General features: G+C 28.4%; 1 protein-coding gene across 2 annotated transcripts in view; it reads left to right on the top strand.

Moving 5' to 3' along the window:
• The window catches only part of Tab2 (TAK1-associated binding protein 2), a 47324-nt gene extending 33923 nt beyond the window's left edge, over positions 1-13401 (top strand). The window contains exons 3-5 of one of the 2 annotated variants that reach the window (XM_065510516.1): positions 104-278; positions 12297-12500; positions 12560-13401. In XM_065510516.1, the coding sequence (XP_065366588.1) occupies positions 104-278; positions 12297-12500; positions 12560-13317 (1137 nt within the window). In that variant the 3' untranslated portion in view covers positions 13318-13401. Of the gene's footprint in view, positions 1-100; positions 279-12296; positions 12501-12559 lie in introns of both variants that reach the window. The other variant, XM_065510515.1, reaches the window with a different exon arrangement.
• Positions 13402-26193: the final 12792 nt, after the last annotated feature.

Below are 26193 nucleotides of genomic sequence, written 5' to 3'. Positions count from 1 at the left end.
TAGCAAAGAAAATCAATATGCTGACAATTTGCTTAAAGAAAATGTAACTAATCACAATCATTATATAAATTCTTTTTTAAATGCTGACCAACAACAACAGCAGCAATTGCAACTGCAACAGCAATTTCACAATAATAACGTGGTGGCCTTACAGCAAAACATACAGAATAGTATACAATCGCCTCACGGTGTGGGGTCGATTAATACATCATCTGGTTTTGGCGGCAGTGGTGGCATAAGCGGCAATATGTGTTTACCACCTGATCAGGCAGTGGATGGTATGTTGGTTTTGTTTTATTTTGTTTTCTTTTATATTAAGATTTTTTGGTTTACGCTGGTTTACAAGTTTTAAATACAATTTAAGAAATTTTAAAAATTTCAGTGGTGTTTTTGTGTGTAAAAAATATTAGTAATGATTTAATTTTAATTTTAGTTTATTCTGTAAAGCCTCTATTAAGTTTGCTACATTTTTATTATATTTCGAATCACATTCTGATTCGTTAGAATATTTAAAATCCATGACGGCAAGCTGAAATCTATGTACAAGGGATAATTGTATTTTAGTCGAAAACTTTAAGTTTATTGTGTTTGTGAAATTTAATTCTAAACTCTTTTAAGTGAATCTCAATTCTGTTGCGCATTTTAAATGAATCATTTGATATGCACCAGCTCCAAGTTAACAAAATACCCATTTAAATAATTAAACATATCAATTAAATTGGAAGTTTAATACAATATAAACGTTAATGTATTGAAACATATTTTAATTTATAATTAAAATTGGCTTCTTCAGATGTTTTTTTAATGTGTGCGTTTAAAATCGATTTGCAATCCCTAGTTCCTTGCATAATTACAATTGTAGGCTTATGATTAATAGTTCAATTCAATGAAATCTCTTTTTAGTTCATAGTTCAAAAATGAACTATGTAGTTTTCCTAGTTAAATTGCTCTTCAAGGGAATATCGATGACTTAATATAAAAAAGGCGTAGCTAATTTATTTTTTTCAAAAATATCAATGAATATCTTCATTAAAATAAAAAAATACATTTTAAATGAGAAATAAAATTTGATGTCTCTTCTTATTAAAAATTGCATTAAAACTTTTGTTGTGTATAAAATTTTATTGATTTTATTATGTTTTTTCCTTCTCATGTAAAGTAAAAAAAATCGAGTTACGCCTTTTTTATATTAAGCCATCGATATATAAGTTTGTCATTCCGTTTGTAATTTCTACATGTTTCATTTGCGGCCCCATAAAGTATATATACAGGCCTGTCACAGAATTCCACTCCGATCGAAAGTGGAATTAATTCCGTATTTTGCTTCTTCAGAAAAAGTAAAACGAAAATTTCTTTCGGAATGAAACCACTTTCAGTTTTTAAAGTGGAATTGATATTTCTTTGTATTTATTTTGTTTTTCTAAAATGTTTAATCAATTTCTGTGCCAAAAACTTCACTTTTGTTTTAATATAAAAAAACGCTGTCAAATTAAAATCTGAAATACAGAATTATTAACTATTTTTTTGAATAAATAAATTGCATGGAATCTGAAGAACCTAAAACGAAATCGATCGGAATAAAAACTACGGAATTGAAACTATTCCGAACAAAATGTGTGACAGGGCTGATAAGTTTGTCATTCCGTTTGTAATTTCTACATGTTTCATTTGCGGCTCCATAAAGTATATATACAGGCCTGTCACAGAATTCTATTCCGATCGAAAGTGGAATTAATTCCGTATTTTGCTTCTTTAGTTTTCAATGTGCAATTGATATTTGATTGTAATTATTTGGTTTTCTAAAATATTTAATCAATTTCTGTATCAAAACACTCACATTTATTTTAATATGAAAAACGCTGACAAATTAAAAAAATCAAATACAGAATATGATGAAATATTTTTAAGAACCTAAAACGAAATCGATCGAAATAAAAACTACGGAATTGAAACAAAATGTGTGACAGGCCTGATAATTTGGATCGTTATAGATACCGGAATCGATATGGCCATGTTCGTCTGTCCTTCCGTAGGCCCCAAATAACTTATATGCATGACTGATACTTCAACATATCCGCTATAGTCCCAGTTCGCTTGCTATTTAAAATCGGCTGCAATGGGTCAAAATCGGGACAAATATTTTTAAACCGGGTTTTTTTTTCACCAAAAAAATTTTTTTTTTGCAATAACATTTTCTCTCAGTAATAAAATTTTTCCAGCAAAAAAAAAATTGACCAAAAAAAAATTATTTTCAATAATTGTTTTAAAGCATACTTTCGTGAAGAATATATAAGATTCGGCACACATGTGACACTCTACATTCTTTCTTTCACAATGAGTAGGGAAAATCTTGAAAAATAACCACAATACTTATACTTCAAAGCGTGTACATTCTGAATTGAATTAACTAATTTAATTTGAGCTTGATTCACTGAAATCTTAATTCAAAATTAAAAAATTTCAGCATTAATTCATTCCATAAAACCATCCCAATAATAACTTAAGGCCCAACTATAATATGCATACACTAGTTTAAGTCAGCTTAAGCAACTGTTCAAATACATATAAAACGTATGTGACAAACTATAATGTACTTAAGAGAGTTTCGTCAAGTTTCGTCAAATTTTATTTGCTTAAGCAAAGAGCGAAGCTGGTCGCACATTCCGTAAGTTTGTTTATTTTATACAAAGAAAATAAAGAAAAAAGAAAAGGATGAAGAAAATTAATTTATTTTCATAAAATAATAAGAAATACGTATTTTTTTAATTACGTGTTGCACATAAATGTGCAAATGGGGCTAAATTGTTTTGAATGCATATAAGTACATTATGGCCACATAAAAGCTTCAGTCTTTTCGTTCGGTTTTGACATTAACTTAAGCTAGCTTATGTACATTATAGTTGGGCCTTTATTCATAATAGAATGATTCACTTTTTTGTTAATCAGATCTTCGAATGAATTAATTCAATTTAAGCTTAATTCACTAAAATCCATTCCCAATTCTTTAGCTTCATTCAAAGGATTTTATTTAAAAAGAATTAAATTTATGGATGAATTAATTCATAATAGATTTAATGAATAACAGAATTGTTTCAACATTTGAATGATTAAATTTAAATAAAATATTTATTCTTCGTTCAGTTTTGTTTTGCTTTTAATCATTTACAAAATGAATTTAAGCTATTTTATAAAGGATTTGAATTCAAGAAAATGTGAATGATTCACTACGTAATTAATTCTACATAGGGTGAATTCTCAAAGGATTGAATTCAGTACAATTGAAGACAAAGTTATTAAGCCTATGAATTAATTCATAATGAATTCATTAACGGTATGTTTAAGGGATATAATTTATTTTGATTTCGAAAATAGAATTTAGAATTAATTCGTTCGAACTAGAGTGTCCAAAAAACCGGCAATTTAAAAAACCGGTTTACGGTTTAACCGAAAAAGTGTGTTTTTGAAAAACCCGGTTTCGATTATTGTATTTTAAAAAAACGGTTAAGCGGTTTCGGTTTTTGTCTTCAAAAATATCGGTTAACCGGTTTATGTTAATTTTGGAAATTTAGCATTTTTATATATCTTTTACGAAATGTTGTCAAATGCTACAATTTTCTATAAAATAAATCCATATTTTTTAAAATGGTATCAAAGATTTTCATAAATATGTTTGAATGAGCTTTAGAAAATATATTTCATTAAAACCGGTTAACCGTCTTACAAAAACCGGTTTGTCAAAAAACCGAAAAGTTAAAAATACCGAAACCGATGGAGTTTACAAAGATAAAAAAACCGGTTGACCGGTTTTCGGTTTCAGTTGTTAATACTCTAGTTCGAATCTTTGTTATTAATTCAAGTCTAATTCAAATTGTAATTAAAATTTGTTTCCTTCATTCAATTTGTTTTTGTTTTGCTTTTAATCATTTGCAAAATAAATTAAAAATTTTCTTAAGCCTTTTTGTAATAGATTTGGTTTGAATAAAAATTTTATTAAGCTTATTTTTAATGTATTTGCATTTTAATTTAATTGTGTAGCCTAGTGTAAACTGTCTTTTCTTTTATTGCGTTTTAACATTTAACGTATGTTTTTTTTTTTCGCAGAAACATACAAAATGTGTAAAATATTTTAAGCCTTTTGTTAGTTGCTGAAAATTATTGATTAAAAATTTTTCAAGAAAAAAAAATTTGTATTTACAAGTCCATCGTAAAATACTTAACAATTTTATTGTGAAAAAATCATTGTTTTGTTGAATTTCTTTGCTTATTGATTTCGTCATTGTAAAGATAAGTGTGTAACAACAATACTGGTTGGAAAATATACTATATTTTTTTTATATAAACAATAACAAAGTCATAAAAACAATTACAATTAAACTAAACACAGTGATTTATAAATTAAATATAAATAAAGTATTTTAAGATATAAATATATTTGAAGTATTTAGATATAGAACACTAACACTATTAACAATAAAATGTTAAATTCATGTTGGTTGTAACTATGGATTTTCATTTTCAAATTCCACTGTTGAAAATTAAATTAAAGTAGATTTGTGGTTCAATTTAATTTTAAAGCTAAGGAGAAAAAGGTTTTCATTACTAAAAATAAATGTTCGAAAGAACTAATTCATAATTCAATTTGCAAAATTAAACTTATTTTTTTCTTTTTTTTTTTTTGAAGAAAATTTAATTTGGCTCACGTTCATTTATTATAATTTCTTTGTAATAATTGTAAAGTAATTTAGATAATTGGAAAGCATTTTCTAGCCTGTCAAGGGCGTCTTCAGCAATCTTACATGTCCAAGTTTTTTCTCTTAACCATTCCATTAAAGAATTCATTACGAATTAATTCCTAGGCCTAATTCCTTAGTACTACAATTCTGTTGAATTTAATTGTTTTGAGAATTAATTATTTGTTGAATTAACTCCTTATTGAATCATAAATTTTTTATTGTATTCCAATCCTTTGTAAAATTTATTAAATGTTTCAATTATACTGCAATTCAAATCGATTGCAAAAAGCATTAGACAATTTTTTTCAATTCATTCATATTTATCATAACAATTAATGACGTTTGTTGTCCAGACAAAGTTGATATTTTTTTATCTTGACAACCATTTTGACGTTTATCATGACAAAAATTTATCAGGCAAAACAAAACTGCATGAAGAAAAAGTATTTTAATTCAATTTGTATTAGCCCCGGTCTATACTACACAAATATTTATCATAACAATTAATGACGTTTGTTGTCGACACCCTGTCTATACTTGACAAATATTTATCATAATAATTAATGACGTTTCTTGACCAGACAAAGTTGTCTGAGCAAAAGCACTAACAAATGGAGACTATACCTGATAATTTTTTATTTTCACAAACATTTTGACATTTATCATGACAAAAATTTATCAGGCAAAACAAAACTGAATGAAGAAAAAGTATTTTAATTCAATTTGTATTACCCCCTGTCTATACTTGACAAATATTTATCATAACTTAATGACGTTTGTTGTCAACACCCTGTCTATATTTGAGAAATATTTATCACAACAATTAATGACGTTTTATGTCCAGACAAAGTTGTCTGAGCAAAAGCACTAACAAATGGAGACTATACCTGATAATTTTTTATCTTCACAAACATTTTGACATTTATCATGACAAAAATTTATCAGGCAAAACAAAACTGAATGAAGAAAAAGTATTTTAATTCAATTTATATTAGCCCCTGTCTATACTTAACAAATATTTATCATAACAATTAATGACGTTTGTTGTCAACACCCTGTCTATACTTGACAAATATTTTTCATAACAATTAATGACGTTTGTTGTCAAGACGAAGTTGTCTGAGCAAAAGCACTAACAATTTTGTCATAACGAAGCAATAATACTAATAAATGGAGACTATACTTGATAATTTTGTATCTTGACAAACATTTTGACATTTATCATGATAAAAATGTATCAGGTATAACCAGGGGGTAACAATTAATGACGTTTGTTGTCAAGACAAAGTTGTCTGAGCAAAAGCACTAACAATTTTATCATAACGAAGCAATAATACTAGCAAATGGAGACTATACCTGATAATTTTTTATCTTGACAACCATTTTGACGTTTATCGTGATAAAAATTTATCAGGTATAGACAGGGGGTTAGATTTGTATTAAAAAAATTTTAAAATTCAAAGGTTGAATAAATTAATTCCATTATGAATTAATTCAACAATGAATTCCATTCAAATAAAAACCTTTGAATAATGCTAAAGCATTTGTTTTGTTGGGGATGGTAATATGGAATGAATTGTTGAAATTTTTAATTCTGAATTAAAATTTTAGTGAATTAAGCTTAAATTGAATTAATTATGGATTTAAAAACTTAAAAATGCGAAATTTTTTTAATTTTTAGCTTTTATTTTGAAACATTTGTACAATACGAATTTATTCAAAGTATTGGCCTTTCTTAGCTATGACCTTTTCCTATCCAAAAGAACTGCTCATCTTTTGAGGCCAATAACTAATCAAGCCAATATCGGATACTCTGTTCCAAAGTGAAGCGTATCCCCCAGAGAGTGTTCTATATCCATCGAAATAAATAGTAATAAGGACGGGGCAAAATCTGGAATATAAGGCGGGTGAGGCACATCTTTCTAAATAGTTTTTATATTTCATGATGGAATATATTACAGTTTTATGTCTGGTGGCATATTCTGGGTGGTTTTCGAATCAGTTGTGTTCGTTAATAGTTCCCTGAGATATTCTGGCCAGATTTCAGCAGCTCATAATATATAGGACCCTTTTGCTCCCACCAAATACAGAGCTGGTTGGTCGGGCTTCATATACGATCTCTTAATCTTGGGGTTATCGTAATGGTTCCATTTTCATCGCAAGTAATGATTCGGTGCAAAAATTATTTTCTTTTATAGCGTTCAAGAGGAATTTCAGAAATACAAAATCGTCTTTCAAGGTCTCTCGGTACTTTTTGATGAAATCTGCTGCTTGCAAACGTTTTGAAATTGCTGCTGGAGTAGCTCCAAATGATTTTGCAAGCTCTTGTAATCTTGTAATCTTCATGGAGTAATAACTCAAATTCTTGGTCTTCAAACTTTTTTGGCTGGCCGGCTGGGCGATATTTGTCTTCCGTGTCAAAATCACCACTACTATCTCTCGCATGTTGAAACCAATGCAACACATTCACCATAAGCTTTGGGGAGCCAATCGGTTTGCTTCAGCGTCAGTTTTTTTTCCAAATTAAATAAGTAAAGTAAAACTTCTCGCATAAGACGCTTTGTTGGCACATAATTCGTTCAAAAGATACGCCATCTATAGTGAATCCTGCATTTTTAAGTTATTTGTAATGTACAGACATGGAAATTTCCTTGAACTGTGTGGTGCAAGGTATTTGATTTATTTTTATAAGAATTACAATTAATTTACAAAATATTTCTTATCTCTTGTGGGTAATTGAACAATTCTTGTGATTAAAAATTTTCATGCACATGTTTTTTTTTTAAATAGAAATATTTTTAAAAGATTGGTTAAATTGTAACATTTATTATTCAAACAGCAATATCTATTTAATATTTTATTGACCACAAAATAGTTTTATTGTTGACCAGTTTTATTTATAGCGACGTTATTTCTTTTTATTTGTTGTCTCTATATTTTATGGTTAATAACATGTTTATTCTTATCATCATAATAAAATATTTGTTTACACAACAAAAAAATTGTTTACAGTCTAACTATTTCATTTATTTATACTGGCAAAATAATATTGATAATAAATTTCTGAAGAGAAATGTCGCTGAACTTTGTAATTGTAAAGGACAAATTACAATTTCGCCTTATCGAAGGTTTTTCCCTGGCGAAAAAATCGACTGGTTGATGATACAGCTGTTGCTGAGTTATCAACGTATGGCCGACTAAGAATCGGCTCGTTCCGGAAAGAAGATTCAATTGTCGTGATATTTTTTTTACTGCAATCCATAATTAAAATATTTTGTAAAAGGTCTTGCCTTTCAAAACTGAAATTATCAAGCCTGTCACAGAATTAATTCCGTATTTCGCTTCTTCAGCAAAAGTAAAGCGAAAATTTCTTTCGGAATGAAACCACTTTCAGTTTTTAAAGTGGAATTGATATTTCTTTGTATTTATTTTGTTTTTCAAAAATGTTTAATCAATTTCTGTACCAAAAACTTCACTTTTGTTTTAATATAAAAAAAACGCTGTCAAATTAAAATCTGAAATACAGAATTATTAACTATTTTTTTGAATAAATAAATTACACGGAATCTGAAGTACCTAAAACGAAATCGATCGAAATAAAACTACGGAATTGAAACCATTCAGTTTGCAAAATAAGTTTCCATTGTATGGCCACTCAATGTTTATTTTTAATCTTTATAATTCTATTTTTATAACTTAAAATTTTATTATATTCTACTTTTCATTGATAAAAACCAACAAACCGTTTCTCACTAACTGAAAATGTTTGGTAATTCCCCCTTAAAAAGTTATAAAAATAGCTAACTACGTGCAATTAAATGTGAGAAATATATTTTTAAAGTAATTAACAAATAGTTTCAGGTACTATAATTCAACACCCTTTCAACATACCTACTTTAAAGTTTAAACAAATATTTGCCAATATTATTCAATATTATTTATAAATAAATTTATTTAAATTTTTAAATGCTTTTCTTCCTCCCCCGCCTCTTCTCCTCTCAAATAGTATCTATAAATTTTCCTTAAACATTATTTTCTTTTGTTTCAAGTTCATGGCGAATTTTTTTGTTTTATATTTTTTAAATTATCTTTTAAAAATTTTAATCACGAGTTATTATTTTGTTTATTTATTGTTATTATTATAATTTTGTAGCTGTGTTCTATACATATATTCTTGAGAAATATTTTTGAGTAAATTCGTTGATTAGCCAGCTATCGTTGCTGTTCTCTTTTTCACACGTTGCGTTTTATCATTTTGTTTAATGTTTTTTTTTTTCTAATTTTTTCTCCTCTGACACAATTAGAGCGTATATATTCTTCGATTAGCTGGCAATAAATTTGAAATTTCTTTATTTATATTAATATTGCTTTGTTTTTGGGGAATCTACTCTTTATATAGATTTAGTACCTAGTATATCCTATAGAATTTAAGTGTTGGTGGGTGGTTTAAACGTTTTTTTATGCCGTGGGAATTTTTATAAATGTTTATAAATTGGAGGGGTTTTAGTATGGTTCTATGTTTGATAAAGAGTTCTTTTCAAGAAAGGTACTTTTCCTAAAGAGGGTTTTTTTAAAAAAAAAGTTTTATGGAAAACCGAAGGTTACATTAGGTAGCCTTATATCTTTTAAACTAACACAGAAACCAAAACCAGTTAAAATACATCTTTATCTAGTTAAAAAATGTGCAGACAGGTGTTTGGTACTTTTTAATTCGCCTACTTTAGGGGAGAAACGGTTAAAAACTATGTTTTGGTACTTTTTGAAACTAATAAAAATGTATATCAATTTTAATTCATATTATTTATTTAGCAAACAAAAAAAACAACCAAGTATAAAATTTGGTACTTTTTGGAAATTCCAACCCTTAAAGGGTAAAAATAGTTTGGTACTTTTTGCATAAAATACGTTTTTCTATAAATTGAGCTCACATTAAGATTTGAATAACATTTTGATCATTACAATATGTACAAAAAAGTACCAAAAAGGGGTGAAAACCCGGAAAATACATTTTATTCGAAATTATAAAGCCAATTATGATACAATTTTAAATATTGGTAGCTGCAGTCATATAAAAATTAACTAACAGTTTGGTGTTTGAATACAAAATGTAAGATTGGGCCAATTGTGGCATTTGGTACATTTTTAAAACATATTTTTTATTGAGAAAATTAATACAGACTTAAATCGTTGGAGACATATCTGTAGCACAAAACAAATCTCCTTAATTCTTATTTTTTACAAGAGCTCAACACCATTCCAATAGACAGTTGGGTGGATTTGCCTCCCGTGGTACAATATTGACATTATTTTTTTGACTCATGGGCCTTTTTTCTATAGTGGTATGATGCCAAATCGGGACAGAAGTATGAAGGTACTCTGTGCTGTTTTAAGAAATGTAAAAGCCGTTTTTGTAGACAATCCGTTTTTTCTGTGTTTATCGTGTCCGATGTCACAAATGGTTGGCTTATATTGCCACTACTGCAAATTAATTGCACAAGAAATTTCGTGTGGAATTTTGTTTGTTTTTTGTCCGGTATTGTTCTTGAACATTATCACGTCCATCAGCCAGTCTAAAGTCTGCCAGTACATAAGTTTTATCATCAATCACGACTTCAACCCACCATTAGCTTTGGTTCTGCGCACAAAACAATCAGATCATTTAACTGTTCGGTGCTCTTCGAAAAAGTTGTTCGACTTCTTTTGCCTTACCTATATCTTTTCTTTATCCTGATCCAGGTTTCTTTCAATGTTCAAGTATTCCTTATACTGTTTAATTGTTTAGGAAACAGAGTGACGATGTACCTTCAGATCTCTTGCTATTTGTTTGAAAGTCCATATTGGATTTTTTAGAAAAGTTTTTATTATTTTTTCACGTACTTTTTTTCGGTGACGATTTTGACCGAAATAACAAATGAAAATTAATGATTTGAAATATTAAAAAAATAATAATTTGTTGGTATGTATATGTTTTTTCTGACACACTCTTTAAGGTGCCATGAAGAGAGAACAGATGGTACTTTTTCGTTCCTCTAATGGTACTTTTTTATGTTACTGAATGATTTAGAGTCCATATTGGACACTTCAAGGTACTTTTTCTTAATTCTAATGGTATCTTATGAATTTTCTTTAATTAACTTCTAGAAACACAAAAACGAAGTGAATGATTATTCGATTAATCGCACATCCCTATTAATGACACTTTGAATTTTCTTTATTCCTATAAAACTTTTTTAATTCTGTATATTAACAAACTCTTTCTTTTTGGCCGCGATGCGCACCTGGTTTTCTAGTCTAATATATTTGTTATTTATTAGAATTTTTCTATTTTTGTGCAAATTTTTAATAGCATTGTGTGTTTTTTCGCTTAAAGATGATATTTTATTAATATATTTGCATAAATTGCAAAGGTAACATTTTCTAAACTCATACATAAAAAAAGATTTAAATTTTTATTCTGTGCTAAAGAAAATATTTTTTTTTATTTACAATCTATGATTTTGAAATATAAAGCAAGATTTTTTTGCTTTTTATGGAAAATTATAATATAGTAAGTCTGCTTTAACACAAGGCAAGTTTTCTTGCCGCAAGTCAGAGTTTATAGGAGAGAGAGGCAAGAAGAAAGAAGTGGGGAACACACTTGCTTGTACTGGCAAGTCTCTTCAATTCTCTTTTGTTTTCTCATTTTCACTATGGCGTCTATTAGGTTTTGATATACAAAATTGAACACAGACAAGTTTAAAAGGGTATCGAAGAGACTTCCTTCAAGTAAACTTGCTGTGTGTAAAAGCAGATTAATGCCATTAAGAGTGGAAAACAATGTTAAATTTTAAAAACTAGATAGGAAACAATACAAAAATATTCAAAACAATTACTCAAATATTTACAAATATTTTAAATAAATTTAATTAGGGATATAAAACTGCTTTAAAGATTTAAAAAATATGCCAACAACACATTTTTTTAACATTTAGTTTGTTCTCCTTTACCCCCTGTCTATACCTGATAAATTTTTATCATGATAAACGTCAAAATTCCTTTATTAGTATATTTCGTTGTTAGTATTATGTCGTTGTTTATTTACCCCCTGTCTATACCTGACAAATTTTTATCATGATAAACTTCAAAATTGTTGTCTAGATAAAGAATTATCAGGTATTTTAATATTATTGCTTCGTTATGATAAAATTGTTAGTGCTTTTGCTAAGACAACTTTGTCTTGACAACAAATGTCATTTATTGTTATGATAAATATTTGTCAAGTATAGACAGGGGGTTAGTATTATTTTATGTTATGATAGTGCTTTTGCTCAAACAACTTTGTCTTGACAAAAAACGTCATTAATTGTTATGATAAATATTTGTCAAGTATAGACAGGGGTTTCAACTTAGTAGCAAGAGACTTAGCATTTTTACTTTCTAAGCCACTGACTTTTAAAACAAATTGAAACAAGTTCAAAATTCTGTGGTAATCTTAAATTGGTTAGAAATTTAAAAAAAAAATATGTAACTTTATTTTAAACAAAATTTGATTTCATTGTTTATTTATTTTTTCAAATTTTCCAGCTCCCACCCAGGAAATCTTGCAGCGCCAAAAGAAAAAACGTGATAAATTGGCAGCTGCCCTGCGTGAATACAAAAAACGTTTCGGCAATGTGGAACAAGAAATAAATTTACTAACTGGCACGATACCCACAGAGGGTCTGTCCGAAAGACTGGATGAGGAAATAACAAAACTGAGGAGAGATTGTAACGACATGCTTAGAAGTAGTAAGTGGAAATTAAGAATAAAAAAGAATTTCTAATAATACATTTTCTAACACAAATAGGTAACTCTTTTACACAAGCGCCATCACAACAGGAATTAGCAATAAATCATCAGCCCCAACAGCCACAACCTCAACCATTCCCACGACAAAGGCTAACACAAAGGCCGTTGCCCAGGCCACCACCACCACGTCAAACTAGTCTAGATATAATACAACATCACAGTCCATCATCCACGCCCCATACACCACCTGCCGCCTCATTACCCAATCTAAATATATATAATTCACCACAACAACAACATCAGCAGCAGCAGCAACAACAACTAATTCACACAAACTCACCCACATACTTACATCAGCAATCAGAGCCCCTGATAAACAACAATACTACATTGTATACAGATCACAGTTACTATGGTGATCAGGAGGAACCTCTGGTTAACGATGACGACGGCGAGTATGAAGAAATAGTCGAACCACAATGGGAGTGCAATATGTGTACATTCCGTAATCATCCACAATTGAATATTTGTGAAACTTGTGACAACGTTAGACCTGGTATGCTAACAAATTTATCTCGTGCTCTATCTGCCACAAATTGTACTACTAATACAGCTGCTGCACCAGCCGGAGCAGCCGCCTCGTCCTCTGCCTCAGCCTCTAACTTGGGCCTTTTAGGGGGCGCTAGCGGTGGCGGCTCCAATAATGCCCTTAATAATAGCAATAGCAGCAGCAGAAGTGGCTTAAACACTGCTAATGGAAATTTAGAGCATGATTTGGTGCAACAACAGTTACAGCATTTTGCTTTGCATACCTAATACAATTCAATTCTATACTAAAATATTGTTAATTTTATTTTACATATTTGCAATATACATATAACGATAATAATATCCTAGAAATTTGTTTACTAACTTCTTTAATTTTTAAACCTTTTGCTTATTGCATTTTATTTAAATGTTTTGAATTTTTTTTGTTTGTTTTATATGTTAATTTTAAATGTGGCATGTTGCTGAATAACTTTAATAGCGAAAACGTTGGAAATTTTAAAATTTCATTGCGTAAAAATGTGTTAAAAAAACAATCTTCAATTATTTCCTTTATATTCTTCTTCAAGGTTTTTATTTTAATGAGCTGGCTGTTTATCTGAAATATGACTATTAAGGATTACGAAAGACTAATTGGACTTAATGAATGTTATTAAACAGAGATAATATTTTTGAAACAAAAAATTATTTATTTCTTGTTAAAAATCAGGTGAATATGAAAAAAGAGTGGTAGTTTTAAATATAATATAGGGAAGGTGAAATTTTAAATTTTCTCTTTTTAAGTAATATAATTTCGAAGATCAAAGATAATTATTATAGAATGTAGTTCTAGCAATCACACTTATCTAAATAGCATTTTTAAGAAAGTACCTTTTTAATAAGTATGTTTTATTTTAAAAGAGTACTCTTTAAGAAAGTACATTTTAAAGAGAGCTTCTAAAGAAAGTTTTTTTAAAAAGTACCTTCTAAAGAAAGTATCTTTTAAAGAAAGTACCTTTTAAGGAAAGTGCCTTTAAAAGAAAGTACGTTTTAAAGAAAGTACGTTTTAAAGAAAGTTCCTTTTAAAGAAGGTACCTTTTAAAAAAGAACCTTCTAAAGAAAGTACCTTTTAAAGAAAGTACCTTTTAAAGATAGTACCTTTTAAAGAAAGTACCTTTTAAGGAAAGTACCTTTTAAAGAAAGTACATTTTAAAGAAAGTACCTTTTAAAGAAAGTACCTTTCAAAGAAAGTACCTTTTAAAGAAAGTACCTTTTAAAGAAAGTACCTTTTAAAGAAAGTACCTTTTAAAGAAAGTACCTTTTAAAGAAAGTACCTTTTAAAGAAAGTACCTTTTAAAGAAAGTACCTTTCAAACAAAGTACCTTTTAAAGAAAGTATATTTTAAAGAAATTACCTTTTAAAGAAAGTACCTTTTTAAGAATGTTCATTTCTAAGAATGTACTGTTTAAAGAAAGGATCCACAGAAAGTACTTTTTTATGAAAGTGCCTTCTTAGCAAAATACTTTTATTATTAAAAAACTATTTATTGCAAACTGTTATTTAAAATGGTCACAAAATATCATAGAATACTCTCGACATTCAGTTGGCACGAATTGAGATTCGAAACGGAAAATTTGTAAATTAAATTATTTTCTTTATTTGCTCAATAGCCAGTTTTGTAACGCTAGTTTTATTCGAGTTCAAATCAAAGCCTGGAGAATATTTCTTACACTATATGAGAGCCCCATAAAGACTTAACAAAAAAGATTAAAAAAATACCTGTTGACAGTGAGTTTCCTAATCAATTCGTATTTTAGAAATATCGCGGCCTGGTGTTTACATTAATTACATACATCAATTGAAGGCATTTTTTGCACATTTTAACCCACGATTTTGTCTCTGTAAACTGATAGACTATATATCAAATTGAAAAGAACTTTCTCAAAATGTTGGCATTTCATAATCACACTATTCAAAGAATTTGTAACATTTGCCGAAATTTCCTTCGTGATATATGTTTTCTATGAACATTTTGAGCTGCTCAAACAGATAACAAAAGATTATGGAACTTCAATATATTTGTTCCATGATGTTTCGCGCCTGTCATGATTCAATAGAAGTCAAGACTGTTCACAAAGGTGTGATCTCAAATTGAAAATGATTTGAAATTAAGCGCTTTATCATAAGGTTGGCGTTTGAAAATTACACTATTCAATGAATTTGTAACATTTGAAAAACTTTATTTCAATGTTACTATTAGTTTTCTAGTAAATTTAGAGATTAAGTTAAAAAATAGCACGAAAAATGGATTTATTTGTTCCACGATGATTCGCGCCAGCCATGATTCAATAGATGTCATTTCAAGATTGTTTTCAAATTTGAACGAAATCGACAAAAAACTTTCCCAATATACATTTTTACTGGAATTCATATTGAAAGCAAGTGCAATTCAAGCCTTGAATTATAGTCAAGCAGTTGAATTACAGTTTTATTACACTTTATTTCAATAGCATTCTCCAGTAAAAAGGAAACATAAATTCAAACTGCATGTTTTTTGTTTGAAAACTATTTAAATTTTCAAATATTTTACAAGTTTAAAACATAATTACATTTGCATTCAAGTAAAATTCCAACAAAATGTTCCAAGTGCTTGAATTTTTGGGGCTTTGGTTCTTATTAAGTTCCCACTAAAAACTCAGGTTTGATTTCAATTTGAAAATTATTAGCAATGAAAGACTTTCTCAAACTTTAAGCCTTTAAAAATTGCACAATTTAACAAGTTTGCAGAACCTTCCTTCGCGATACATCTTTCCCAGTTAACTTTATGATGCTTAATCTGAACACAAAACGTTTCCACCAAAAACGCAGGTTTGATCTAAAATTGAAAATGTTAGAAATTATGCAATTTCTCAACCTTTAAGCGTTTGAGAATAAACTAACAAATTTTATTTTATGAATGTATCCTTGTTTAAATATACTATTCACTGCTGACACCCCCACGAATTTCTCATACTTTTTTTGTCAATTTTCAGTAGGACAAAATCATCAGTTTTCAATAATAGTCAAAAATCGATTGTAGGGCCAGGGCCATCAATTGACAAACATTGACAAACTTGCAGATTATATATATAGAAACGCCATAACTCGTTTTTTTTTCCAAATATTGAGTTTTTTTGCATACTTCCATAGATAATCCCCTAATAGACCATTGATAAAATAAAATGCCACAACATTAAATTGGTTAAAAATCTTCACAAAAGTCTGTGTTAAAAATTGGCACCTACAAAACTTTAAGTTTTATTAAGTTGTTTCCTTCTCCTGTAAATTAATGAAAAAGTTAGTTAGGAACTTTCTATAAGGTAAGGAAGCGATATGTAGATATTTTATTTTTTTCATTTCACAAGATTTTATATGAAATCAAGTGTAAATGTCAGCATGGAGCTGAAATTTACAGCAATTGTAAAAAATTATTGCAATGATACTTTAAAAAACTTGATTAATTCGATTCGAAAAGGAAATCATTCGAATTTCTATGCTTTATACAAGGAAATTCGAAAATGTATTCAATCATAGAGAAATACACATAGAGCGGAAACTAGAAAAAACTCAAACAAAAAATTTTCTCAAAACTATCACACAAACACATAGGGCTTGGCTCACTAAATGCGAACGAACATTTTCTTTCGTATTTTATATTGAAAACAACAAATAAATTAGAATTTTTTTTATTTTATTTTTATTTTAATATAAAATAAGAAAGAAAATGTTCGTTCGCATTTAGTGAGCCAGGCCCATATTTTTTTTTTAATATAAATTTTCATCACTTAGGTTTTTGACAACTGAGTTAGTTATTTGACAGCAGAGTTTCCGTTCTATGTTTATTTATCTATATATTCAATATTTTATATGAAATATCCCTACAAAACGTTTTCCTATTAAAAATTATTCCTCCAAACAAGCCGCAATATAAAAATATTTTTTTTTCTTTAATTAATGTTACTTTCCATTTATTTAGCATGTCAATTTAACTGCATATGTTTGTATATGTATGAGTTTATTATTGTCTTTTTATTTTATATTTTGAAAAAGAAAAAAGAAAGTCTACTTAAATATTTAAACACATTTATTACATTTTATCACTGTTTTTATTGTTTGTGTAAGTATCATTAATCTGTGATAGTTATTAAAAATTCTTATCTTTAAATGGTATATAAATATACATATACTATATATAAACGATCTACATCTATGTGAAACATTCTATTACTATATAGCAAAGGAAATTATTTAAAAAAAAGTACATACTTTCAATATGCATATAAATAATAAATATATAAAAAATACTATGAAATCTATAAAAAAAATATATATAAAAATAAAGTTGAAACTAAAAGTAAATGGCCGCCAATGATGGGTTTTAATTTAATATTGTAAATATTTGATTTTTACTATCAGCCCAATTATGAATAAAAATTCCGCGGGAGTTTTTTCCCTTTTCTCATTTTTCCTATTCAATTTCAATGAGAAAAAACTCCCGGGGAACAAACTTCCGCGGAATTTTTTATTCATATTTGGGCTGTATGTGTTTCAGAACACAAAGGAATGGGAAACAAAAAATAAAATAGTTCAGAACTTCAACCGATTTACAGATATTGAACAATGGCCATACGGAAGATAAAGTAGATAGCAGCAGTGTCCAAAAACACTAAAAAATGCTTAAGAAGTTTAAACATTTAAAAAAGTGTTTTATGCTCATAAAAATGTATTTCAAAATGAAAATTATGCTCTTAAGTCCGTGACTTTTTGAATATCCCGCCTCTTAACTGAAAGGGCAATACTTCACATTTCAACAGGCATCTGTCAGTTGGCTCCTGTCAGAATTTGAAAAGCTAAAATATGAATATTTTTGAAGAACGGAGTTTTAAAGTGGCATATTTTTGAAGCTAATTGAGATATTGTAAGACCAAAAATGAACTTATCTAAACAAAAACAAGTAAGAGAGTTATATTCGATGTGCCGAATCTTATATACCCTTCACCAAATTATACTTCAAAATACGAATTTTAAATATTTTTAGGTAAACAAAATTTATTTTTCGAATTTTATACATTTTATTTAATTTCGATTTGTTATTTTAAAATTTTTTAAATTTTAAAAAAAGCTTTTTTGTTTTTTAAATTGTTTTTTGGTAAAAAAAAATTCGGATTAAAAAATATTTTTTCCAACTTACTATGGTCTTATATACGTCGTTGCAAAGGTCTTTGAAATATCTATCATTAGATAGCCATATTGTCTATATTAATGACTTAGTAATCCCGATTTTTGACCTACATGATTATTCTCGATTTTAAATAGCAACCTATGTTGGAATATAGCGGATATATTGATTCATCAAAATCTGTCATGTCTAAACGGCTGGTCCGATCGGGATAAAATTTGAGATTATGTTATTAAAATGGAATGGGGACTCAAAGCTTGCCTTCGACATGTAAAATTTTTAAACACGTACCATTTATTTGTTTCACATCGAATATTTTTGGAAAGCGCTAGGTCTTGAAAAAAACATGCTTACATGAGCTAATTTATCTCTAATAATTTCCGAGAAAATTTAAATTTAAAAATTTTGCCATACCTTAGTCCGCTTTTTTAAAAATGTAGGACGTACTTTTGTTAGTTAGACAAACTAAATTTCCAATAATATACAAACGATTTCAGAGCAATATCAATTATGGATCCAAAAATAAACGATTTTCAATTTAAAAAATAGTATATTTTTGGTGCTTTTTTTGATTGAAAAGGTGATTTAACTCCTTTTTTATTAAAAAAAAAACATTCTTTAAAAACATATAACAATTTAATTTTTAATATGGTATCAAAAACATGTCCTATTTTTTAAATATGTCGGCCCTACGCCCTTCGTAATTTGACCAATTTTTTCTTTATCAAAATTTCAACTTTGGGCCACATGTTCTAAAATCCCAAAGCTGGGGTCAGAAAACGAAAAGCAGCTTTGTAAACCTTAATGTGTTCCCTATTTATCCCCAAAGTATTTTCGCAGCCCCGAAGGAAGTGTGGACCCTAAGGGCAAAATTGTAAAAAATATCTTTTTAGGGAATTGCGGGATTCCCATTAACCTTTTGACAGATTTTTTTATACTTTTTTATAATGACAAATTGTAGAGATATAATTTTGGTGAAAAAAATAGTTTTTAATATTTTTCTTAAAGTATATTTTGGTGAAGTGTATCTCTTACTTATCTTGTACTTTGGAAAGGTATGATGAATAACGATTGATTTAAAGAATAATTTTGTAAGCAATTTCTGATTATTTTCTTATATACACATCTGCTCAAAATAATAGATACACCTAATTGGAAAAAATTTAAATGGCGGTAACATTGAAAATTTCCTCGCAAGCGTTAAGAATACATCATATTATTAAAATTTCTATCTGGCAATGTCATGTCAGTCAAAAATCTGGCAACTATTTGCTTTCATGTTGATTTTTAAAAACGAATTTATTTGAATTACAAAAAATTATTTGCTCATAAAAATAGATACACATCAGTAATTTGTAATTTGTTTATATACAATTTTTTTTTTGTGCAATTTTTTGTTCCTATTTACGTGAAACAGTAAGTATAATTTAAATTTTAGCAACAATTTTATAAAAAATAGGACTCTTTTGAAGAAAATGGGACGAAATCATCATTGTACCGAAGATGAGAAAAAAATTGTTCAAACGATGAGAAATCAAGGAAAATCATTACGGGAAATAGCAAAGAGCATAGGAAGATCTTTACATTTTGTCCAAAATGCTTTATCTAAAAAACAAAAAAGAGAAACTCGCGGTAGACCAAAGAAAACCAGTCCAGAAACAGATAGGCGGATCGTCCTTATGGTTAAAAAAGACCCTTTTATATCATCGAAAGCTATTTCTGCGGAGCTATGTAACGAAATCAGTTCACAAACAGTTCGTCGTCGTCTTTTACAAGCTAAATTGCCGGGAAGAATTGCCAGAAAAGTGCCACTAATGCGCCAAAAAAATATCAAGACAAGATTAGAATTTGCTAAAGAGCACTTACAATGGTCCGGGTGTGAAGGCGAAAAAAAATGGAGAAATATTTTGTGGAGCGACGGAACAAAAATAAATTTGTTTGGAAACGACTGCCAAAGAAATGTACGCCGACCAAAAGGAAATGAATTCCACGTTAAATTTACAAAAAAGACGGTAAAACATGGCGGGGGAAACATAATGGTTTGGGGTTGCTTTTCATGGAATGGTGTTGGTCCGATATTCCGAATAGAAGATACCATGAATGCTAGTGGGTATAGAGACATATTGGAAAACGTAATGCTTCCATATGCAACGGAAAATATGCCATTAATATGGACATTCCAGCAGGACAACGACCCAAAACATAGTTCAAGATTAGTTAAAAACTGGTTCTTGGAGAATAACGTACCTGTTTTAAGCTGGCCCAGCCAATCCCCTGATTTAAACCCAAAAGAAAACTTGTGGAGTGAATTAAAGATAAGGCTTTCGAAGGAAGTTTTCAAAAATAAAGACGATTTATGGGAGAAAACGCAAAAAATATGGTACGAGATTCCATTGGAGAAGTGTCAGAACTTGATATCCAGTATGCCCAGAAGAGTGGAGAAAGTTTTACAAAACAAAGGTGGATATACTGGATACTAGCTTTACTTTAATAATAAACTAATTTTTTTAAGATAAAATTTATTAGCTTTTGTTTAATAAGAATTTTTAAAAATGTATCTATTATTATGAGCACCAAATTTTTCGAAATTTAAGAAATTTAATTTACTTTATAATATTTATTATTAATTATGAAATATTTTGTTTTTGTTTTTTACTCTCCTTTTAACTATAAATAAAAATCGACTGAATTTTTTTTATAATTTTACAATATACCATTATTTTTTTTCGTTTTTAAAAAATAAATTTTGGTGTATCTATTATTTTGAGCAGATGTGTATGTATACCCTTCTCACGAAGGCAAAGGTATAAAAATAGTATATTTTTGGTGCTTTTTTTGATTGAAAAGGTGACTTAACTCCTTTTTTATTAAAAAAAAACATTCTTTAAAAACATATAACAATTTAATTTAATGTTTTTCTGTAAGGTATCTTTACGGAGAATATTTTGGTATCAAAAAACATGTCCTATTTTTTAAATATGTCGGCCCTACGCCCTTCGTAATTTGACCTATTTTTTCTTTATCAAAATTTAATTTTTGGGCCACATGTTCTAAAATCCCAAAGCTGGGGTCAGAAAACGAAAAGCAGCTTTGTAAACCTTAATGTGTTCCCTATTTATCCCCAAAGTATTTTCGCAGCCCCGAAGGAAGTGTGGACCCTATGGGCAAAATTGTAAAAAATATCTTTTTAGGGAATTGCGGGATTCCCATTAACCTTTTGACAGGTTTTTTTTATACTTTTTTATAATGACAAATTTAAAAAAACGTTGAAAATTTCATTGAGTTTTGTTAATAAATAAAGATTTATTAAATTTTACATAATTATTGAGTTTCTAAACCAAAAATTTTATCAAAATTTAATAGGATTGTGAGAAGAGTATATATAAGTTTGTCATTCCGTTTGTAATTTCCACAATATAAAGTATATATATTCTGGATCCTTATAGATAGCGGAGTCGATTAAGCCATGTCCGCCTGTCTGTTGAAATCAGACCCCAGATATCTTCGGGATCCAAATCTTCAATAATTCTGTCAGACATGCTTTCGAGAAGTTTCCACGATTACAGCCCACAAATTGTTGAGATATAATTTTGGTGAAAAAAAATTGTTTTTAATATTTTTCTTAAAGTATATTTTGGTGAAGTGTATTTCTTACTTATCTTGTACTTTGGAAAGGTATGATGAATAACGATCGATTTAAAGAATAATTTTGTAAGCAATTTCTTATTATTTTCTTATATATGTATATAGGCCAAAAATGTTATATACATTAATTTAAAGGTCTCAAAATTAAACTTTAAACAATTTACAAAACAAAAATTCATCAAATCGTTGAGTGTTCGAAATCGATTTCTAATTTTCGTATTCAAATCGTTTCGTTTTCGAAATCATTTGCTATCACACACCCTATATAGTTTTCATAAATTTATATTTTATTAAAGGTACTTATAGACGGCAATACTGAATATTAATATTTGTCAAAAACTCAAGTAACATAATACAATTTCATTGTCTAAACAAAATTTGTATTAGATTTTCCAAAAATACAAATGATTTTTTTGATTTACGGTCGGTATTCAAAATTTGTTTAAAACAATTCAAAAACTTTTTATTTTCATATGTATCGGGTATGTATTTATAAATAAAAAGAGGGCAAACAAAAATGTCAAGAAAATATAAAATAAAAATAAAGTTTTCACAAAAATATCAATCAACAAAGAAATAAAATATTTGTAATAGTATCGTGTAAACAATAAATATTTGTTTGAAATGATTTCTTGAAATACCGAATGATTTCAATAATATTTTAAATTTGAAAAGTGTTAATACTCAGTATTGCCGTCTATAAATACCTTAAAGAAGATTTTGTTCATTTTATAACAGAAATATTTTAAACAAAATGGCATCGAATATATTCGCCCCTGTTCTGTAAATCGAATGATTTCAAAAATGAGCGATTTTCAAAAACGAAAGGCTTCTGCAAATCGCACGATTTTTTACTTTGAAACAGGTTTGTTTACTCGAAAGTAAAACGAGTAAATCATGTGAATTCAATTTACCGAACACCAAAATATGTGAATATGTAACTGGAATTATATTTACCGAACAGGGGAGATTGTTTTAGATTTAATTTGTGACTGTGAAAATTACTGTTAAATAAACATCAAATTCCAAAAATAATAAACAGTTTTTCTATGCATGTTGTTTATTTATTTTGTATTTATTAATTTAATAAGTTAATTTTTTATGTATTAGCTCAAGCATTTGTGTCATAATTAAGTAAATATTTGAAATAACTTAATATTGACTTAAATTTAATAAAAATAAAACTTTAACATTAATATTTTGTGTAGTAAAAGAATTTTTCAAGAAATTATTTTATTTATAATGTTGTTTTTGTGCAAAATTTTATTTCGTTTCAAGAACCAGTACTTAGTAGAGAAGATATACATATAACTTTATCACCTGGTGAAAATAGTAAGTAAAATTGTTAATATTATTGAAGAGTAAAGAGTTTTAGTTTAGAAACTTTTTATGAAAGTAGATAAACTAAAAATTTGCATAGATTTTATACTTTATGTTCTAAATAAGTTAATAAAATCAGCTGATAGGTTTAAGAACCTACTAGAGATATGAAAGGTCAAAAGGTTATTGCATAAAATTAACCGATTTGAAAAGCCATTTTCAAACAAAATCAATATCGGTCAAACCACATCACTGAGTAAATGATCAAAAACATTTTTTTTTAATTTCAACAATTTATTTTCGTGAGTGACTTGGGTAGTGGGTAAAAATTTTACTAAGGGCGATGGTTAAATGATCGATTTCTATCGCGAATACCGGCTTGATTTTTGAAGAAATAAGGTGCGATCATGTCACCAAACGGTTAATTTTTCAGGAGTCTGTAGGGTCTGTTGTGGAGACCCTACAAATTATGCTCATCACTGAACACAATTTTGCTATAAAACAGTTGTCTATAATTTGGATAAGCTTTGTTCAAGCGCCCATATTTTCATAATGATATGCCAGAGTAAACTGATTATAAATGTCAAAAAAGTGAGTGCAGTATGACAGTTCGTTGACAGGAAATTCTATCGGGCTTAAAAAACTCCTTTTACAAGTTTTGAATTTTAATATACATATTTTGTAGAACATAAAACATTCATTAAAACAACAAATTACTTATGTTACTCTTTTCTCTTACATTACAGGAATAATACATTCATGGATCGTTTCGTGACAAGATATGAATGGCTCATAATCCCTTGAAATGTTGGTGAACTTTAAAAGATGACTGACATGTAAACTCTATAATAAATACTTCAAGGATATCTTATATGGATTAAGAAGTTTTGGTAGCTTTTGAATTTGGCTTTAAACTAAATATTTGTATTTTTTTTATACATAAATATTAAATATACATAAGTTAAATATTAAATAATTGCCCCAACAGCCATGCTGATTAGATTTGTAGGTTATATATAGAAATAATTAACCTTTAAATCTACTCAAATTATGGCTAAACAGCAAATTAATCTTAATTTAATTTAATGTAAATACTTGAAAAGAAAATCAAACTAAAATTAAAATAATTTTTTATTAATAGAAATGCTGCTGGCAGCTTTATGTGATGTAATTTTAAAGAAACCCCAAAAAACTACTCGTATAATAAATAAAATTTTCTAATCTTTAACTTATTTTGTAAGTAAAAGACTTTTGTATTTGTTAATTAAATTAATTCGCTTTACTTACTTACTGTTACTGATAGAAATCTTCATAAATTGTTTAAATTTTATATAGAATTCAATATTTTTTATAATGGAAAAATTAAATTATTAGCTCAAATATTTAATGCTAATTCTTTTTTTTTATAAAACTTGGAAATAAATTCTTATGTTTAGCATAAATTTATAAATAAATATTATTAAAAATAAATGGTAAAAGAAACAAAAATATATATATAAAATATTTAAACAAAAACATGTTATTCTTATTAATAAAAAACAAGTAAGAAAGCTATATTTGGCTGTGCCGAATCTTATATACCCTTCACCAAATTATATTTCAAAATAAAAATTTTAAATATTTTTAGATAAACAAAATTTATTTTGTTTTCCAAAGTTGTTTTTTTAATTTTTTGGAATTTTTTTTTTCGAATTGTTATTTTAAATTGTTTAAATTTTAATTTTTCTTTAAATTTAAAAAATTTTTGTTTTTAAATTTTGAAATTTTTTTGTGGTTTTTTAAATTTTTTCCGGTTTAATAAATATTTTTTCCGATTTTGACCCATTGTAGGTCCAACTTACTATGGTCTTATATACGTCGTTGCAAAGGTCTTTGAAATATCTATCATTAGATATCCATATTGTCTATCAGCTCAATTATGAATAAAAACTCCCCGGGAGTTTTTTCCCTTTTCTCATTTTTCCTATTCAAATTCTCCCAGGGAACAAACTCCGGTGGAATTTTTTTTTCATAATTGGGCTGTATATTAATGACTTAGTAATCCAGATATAGTCAAAAATAGATCAAAAATCGAGGTTGTCCTGGTTTTTTCCTCATATGTATCTCAGCCATTTGTGAACCGATTTTGCTGATTTTAAATGGAAACTTCTCGAAAGCATGTCTGACAGAATTATTGAAGATTTGGATCCCGAAGATATCTGGGATCTTCAGAAAATTGATTTCAACAGACGGACAGACAGACAGACGGACATGGCTTAATCGACTGCGCTATCTATACGGATCCAGAATATATATACTTTATAGGGTTGGAAAATTATATTGTGGAAATTACAAATGGAATGACAAACCTTTCTCAAGAAGGTGATGGGTATACACAAGGAAGAGTGTTATATTCGGCTGAAAGAGTATAAATTTAATTAAGGGGTTCTGCAAGTTGTTCAAGTCCAAGAAATTGTGCTACTTCGACAGGATGAGTTCATAAATCCATGTTGAAGTAGTGTTGGCTGAACAGTTGAATATGTAGAGGGTGTCATGCTCCATCCTGATCCATAGTTGTGCCAAAATTACACTTGTTTTACGCAACAGAATCTTCTCGACGTCTGCTATAAGTATGACATTCATACGGTATCCTGCTACCGCGGAATTGATGGCGTCTCTGTGAATATCTTTCAAAGCTGTCATATACGAGCGGCGATCAAATGGATCCTGCACATTTGATCGGGCCCCTGGGTGCCCCGATAGACTAGACGATAGTGTGCTGGACTATCAATCCAGGGGTTGCGTGTTCGATTCCTGCCAGAGACTCTGGGTGTTTCTGCAGACAAGCAAAACGCTTCGCAGTTTGTGTTCTTTTTTTTTTTTTTAAAAAAAACCTACCTTTGTATGCTTTCCTCGTAATTCCGTAGGTCCTGTCTGACATTCCTCAGGGGAGACTCCAACTGTGGGAGGTTGAAGTTTGGATGACTCCACCGATGATATCCCAG

Source organism: Calliphora vicina, chromosome 5, assembly GCF_958450345.1.
Source record: "Calliphora vicina chromosome 5, idCalVici1.1, whole genome shotgun sequence".
Lineage (NCBI taxonomy): Eukaryota > Metazoa > Arthropoda > Insecta > Diptera > Calliphoridae > Calliphora > Calliphora vicina.
This window is presented reverse-complemented; position numbering and strand designations above follow the sequence as displayed.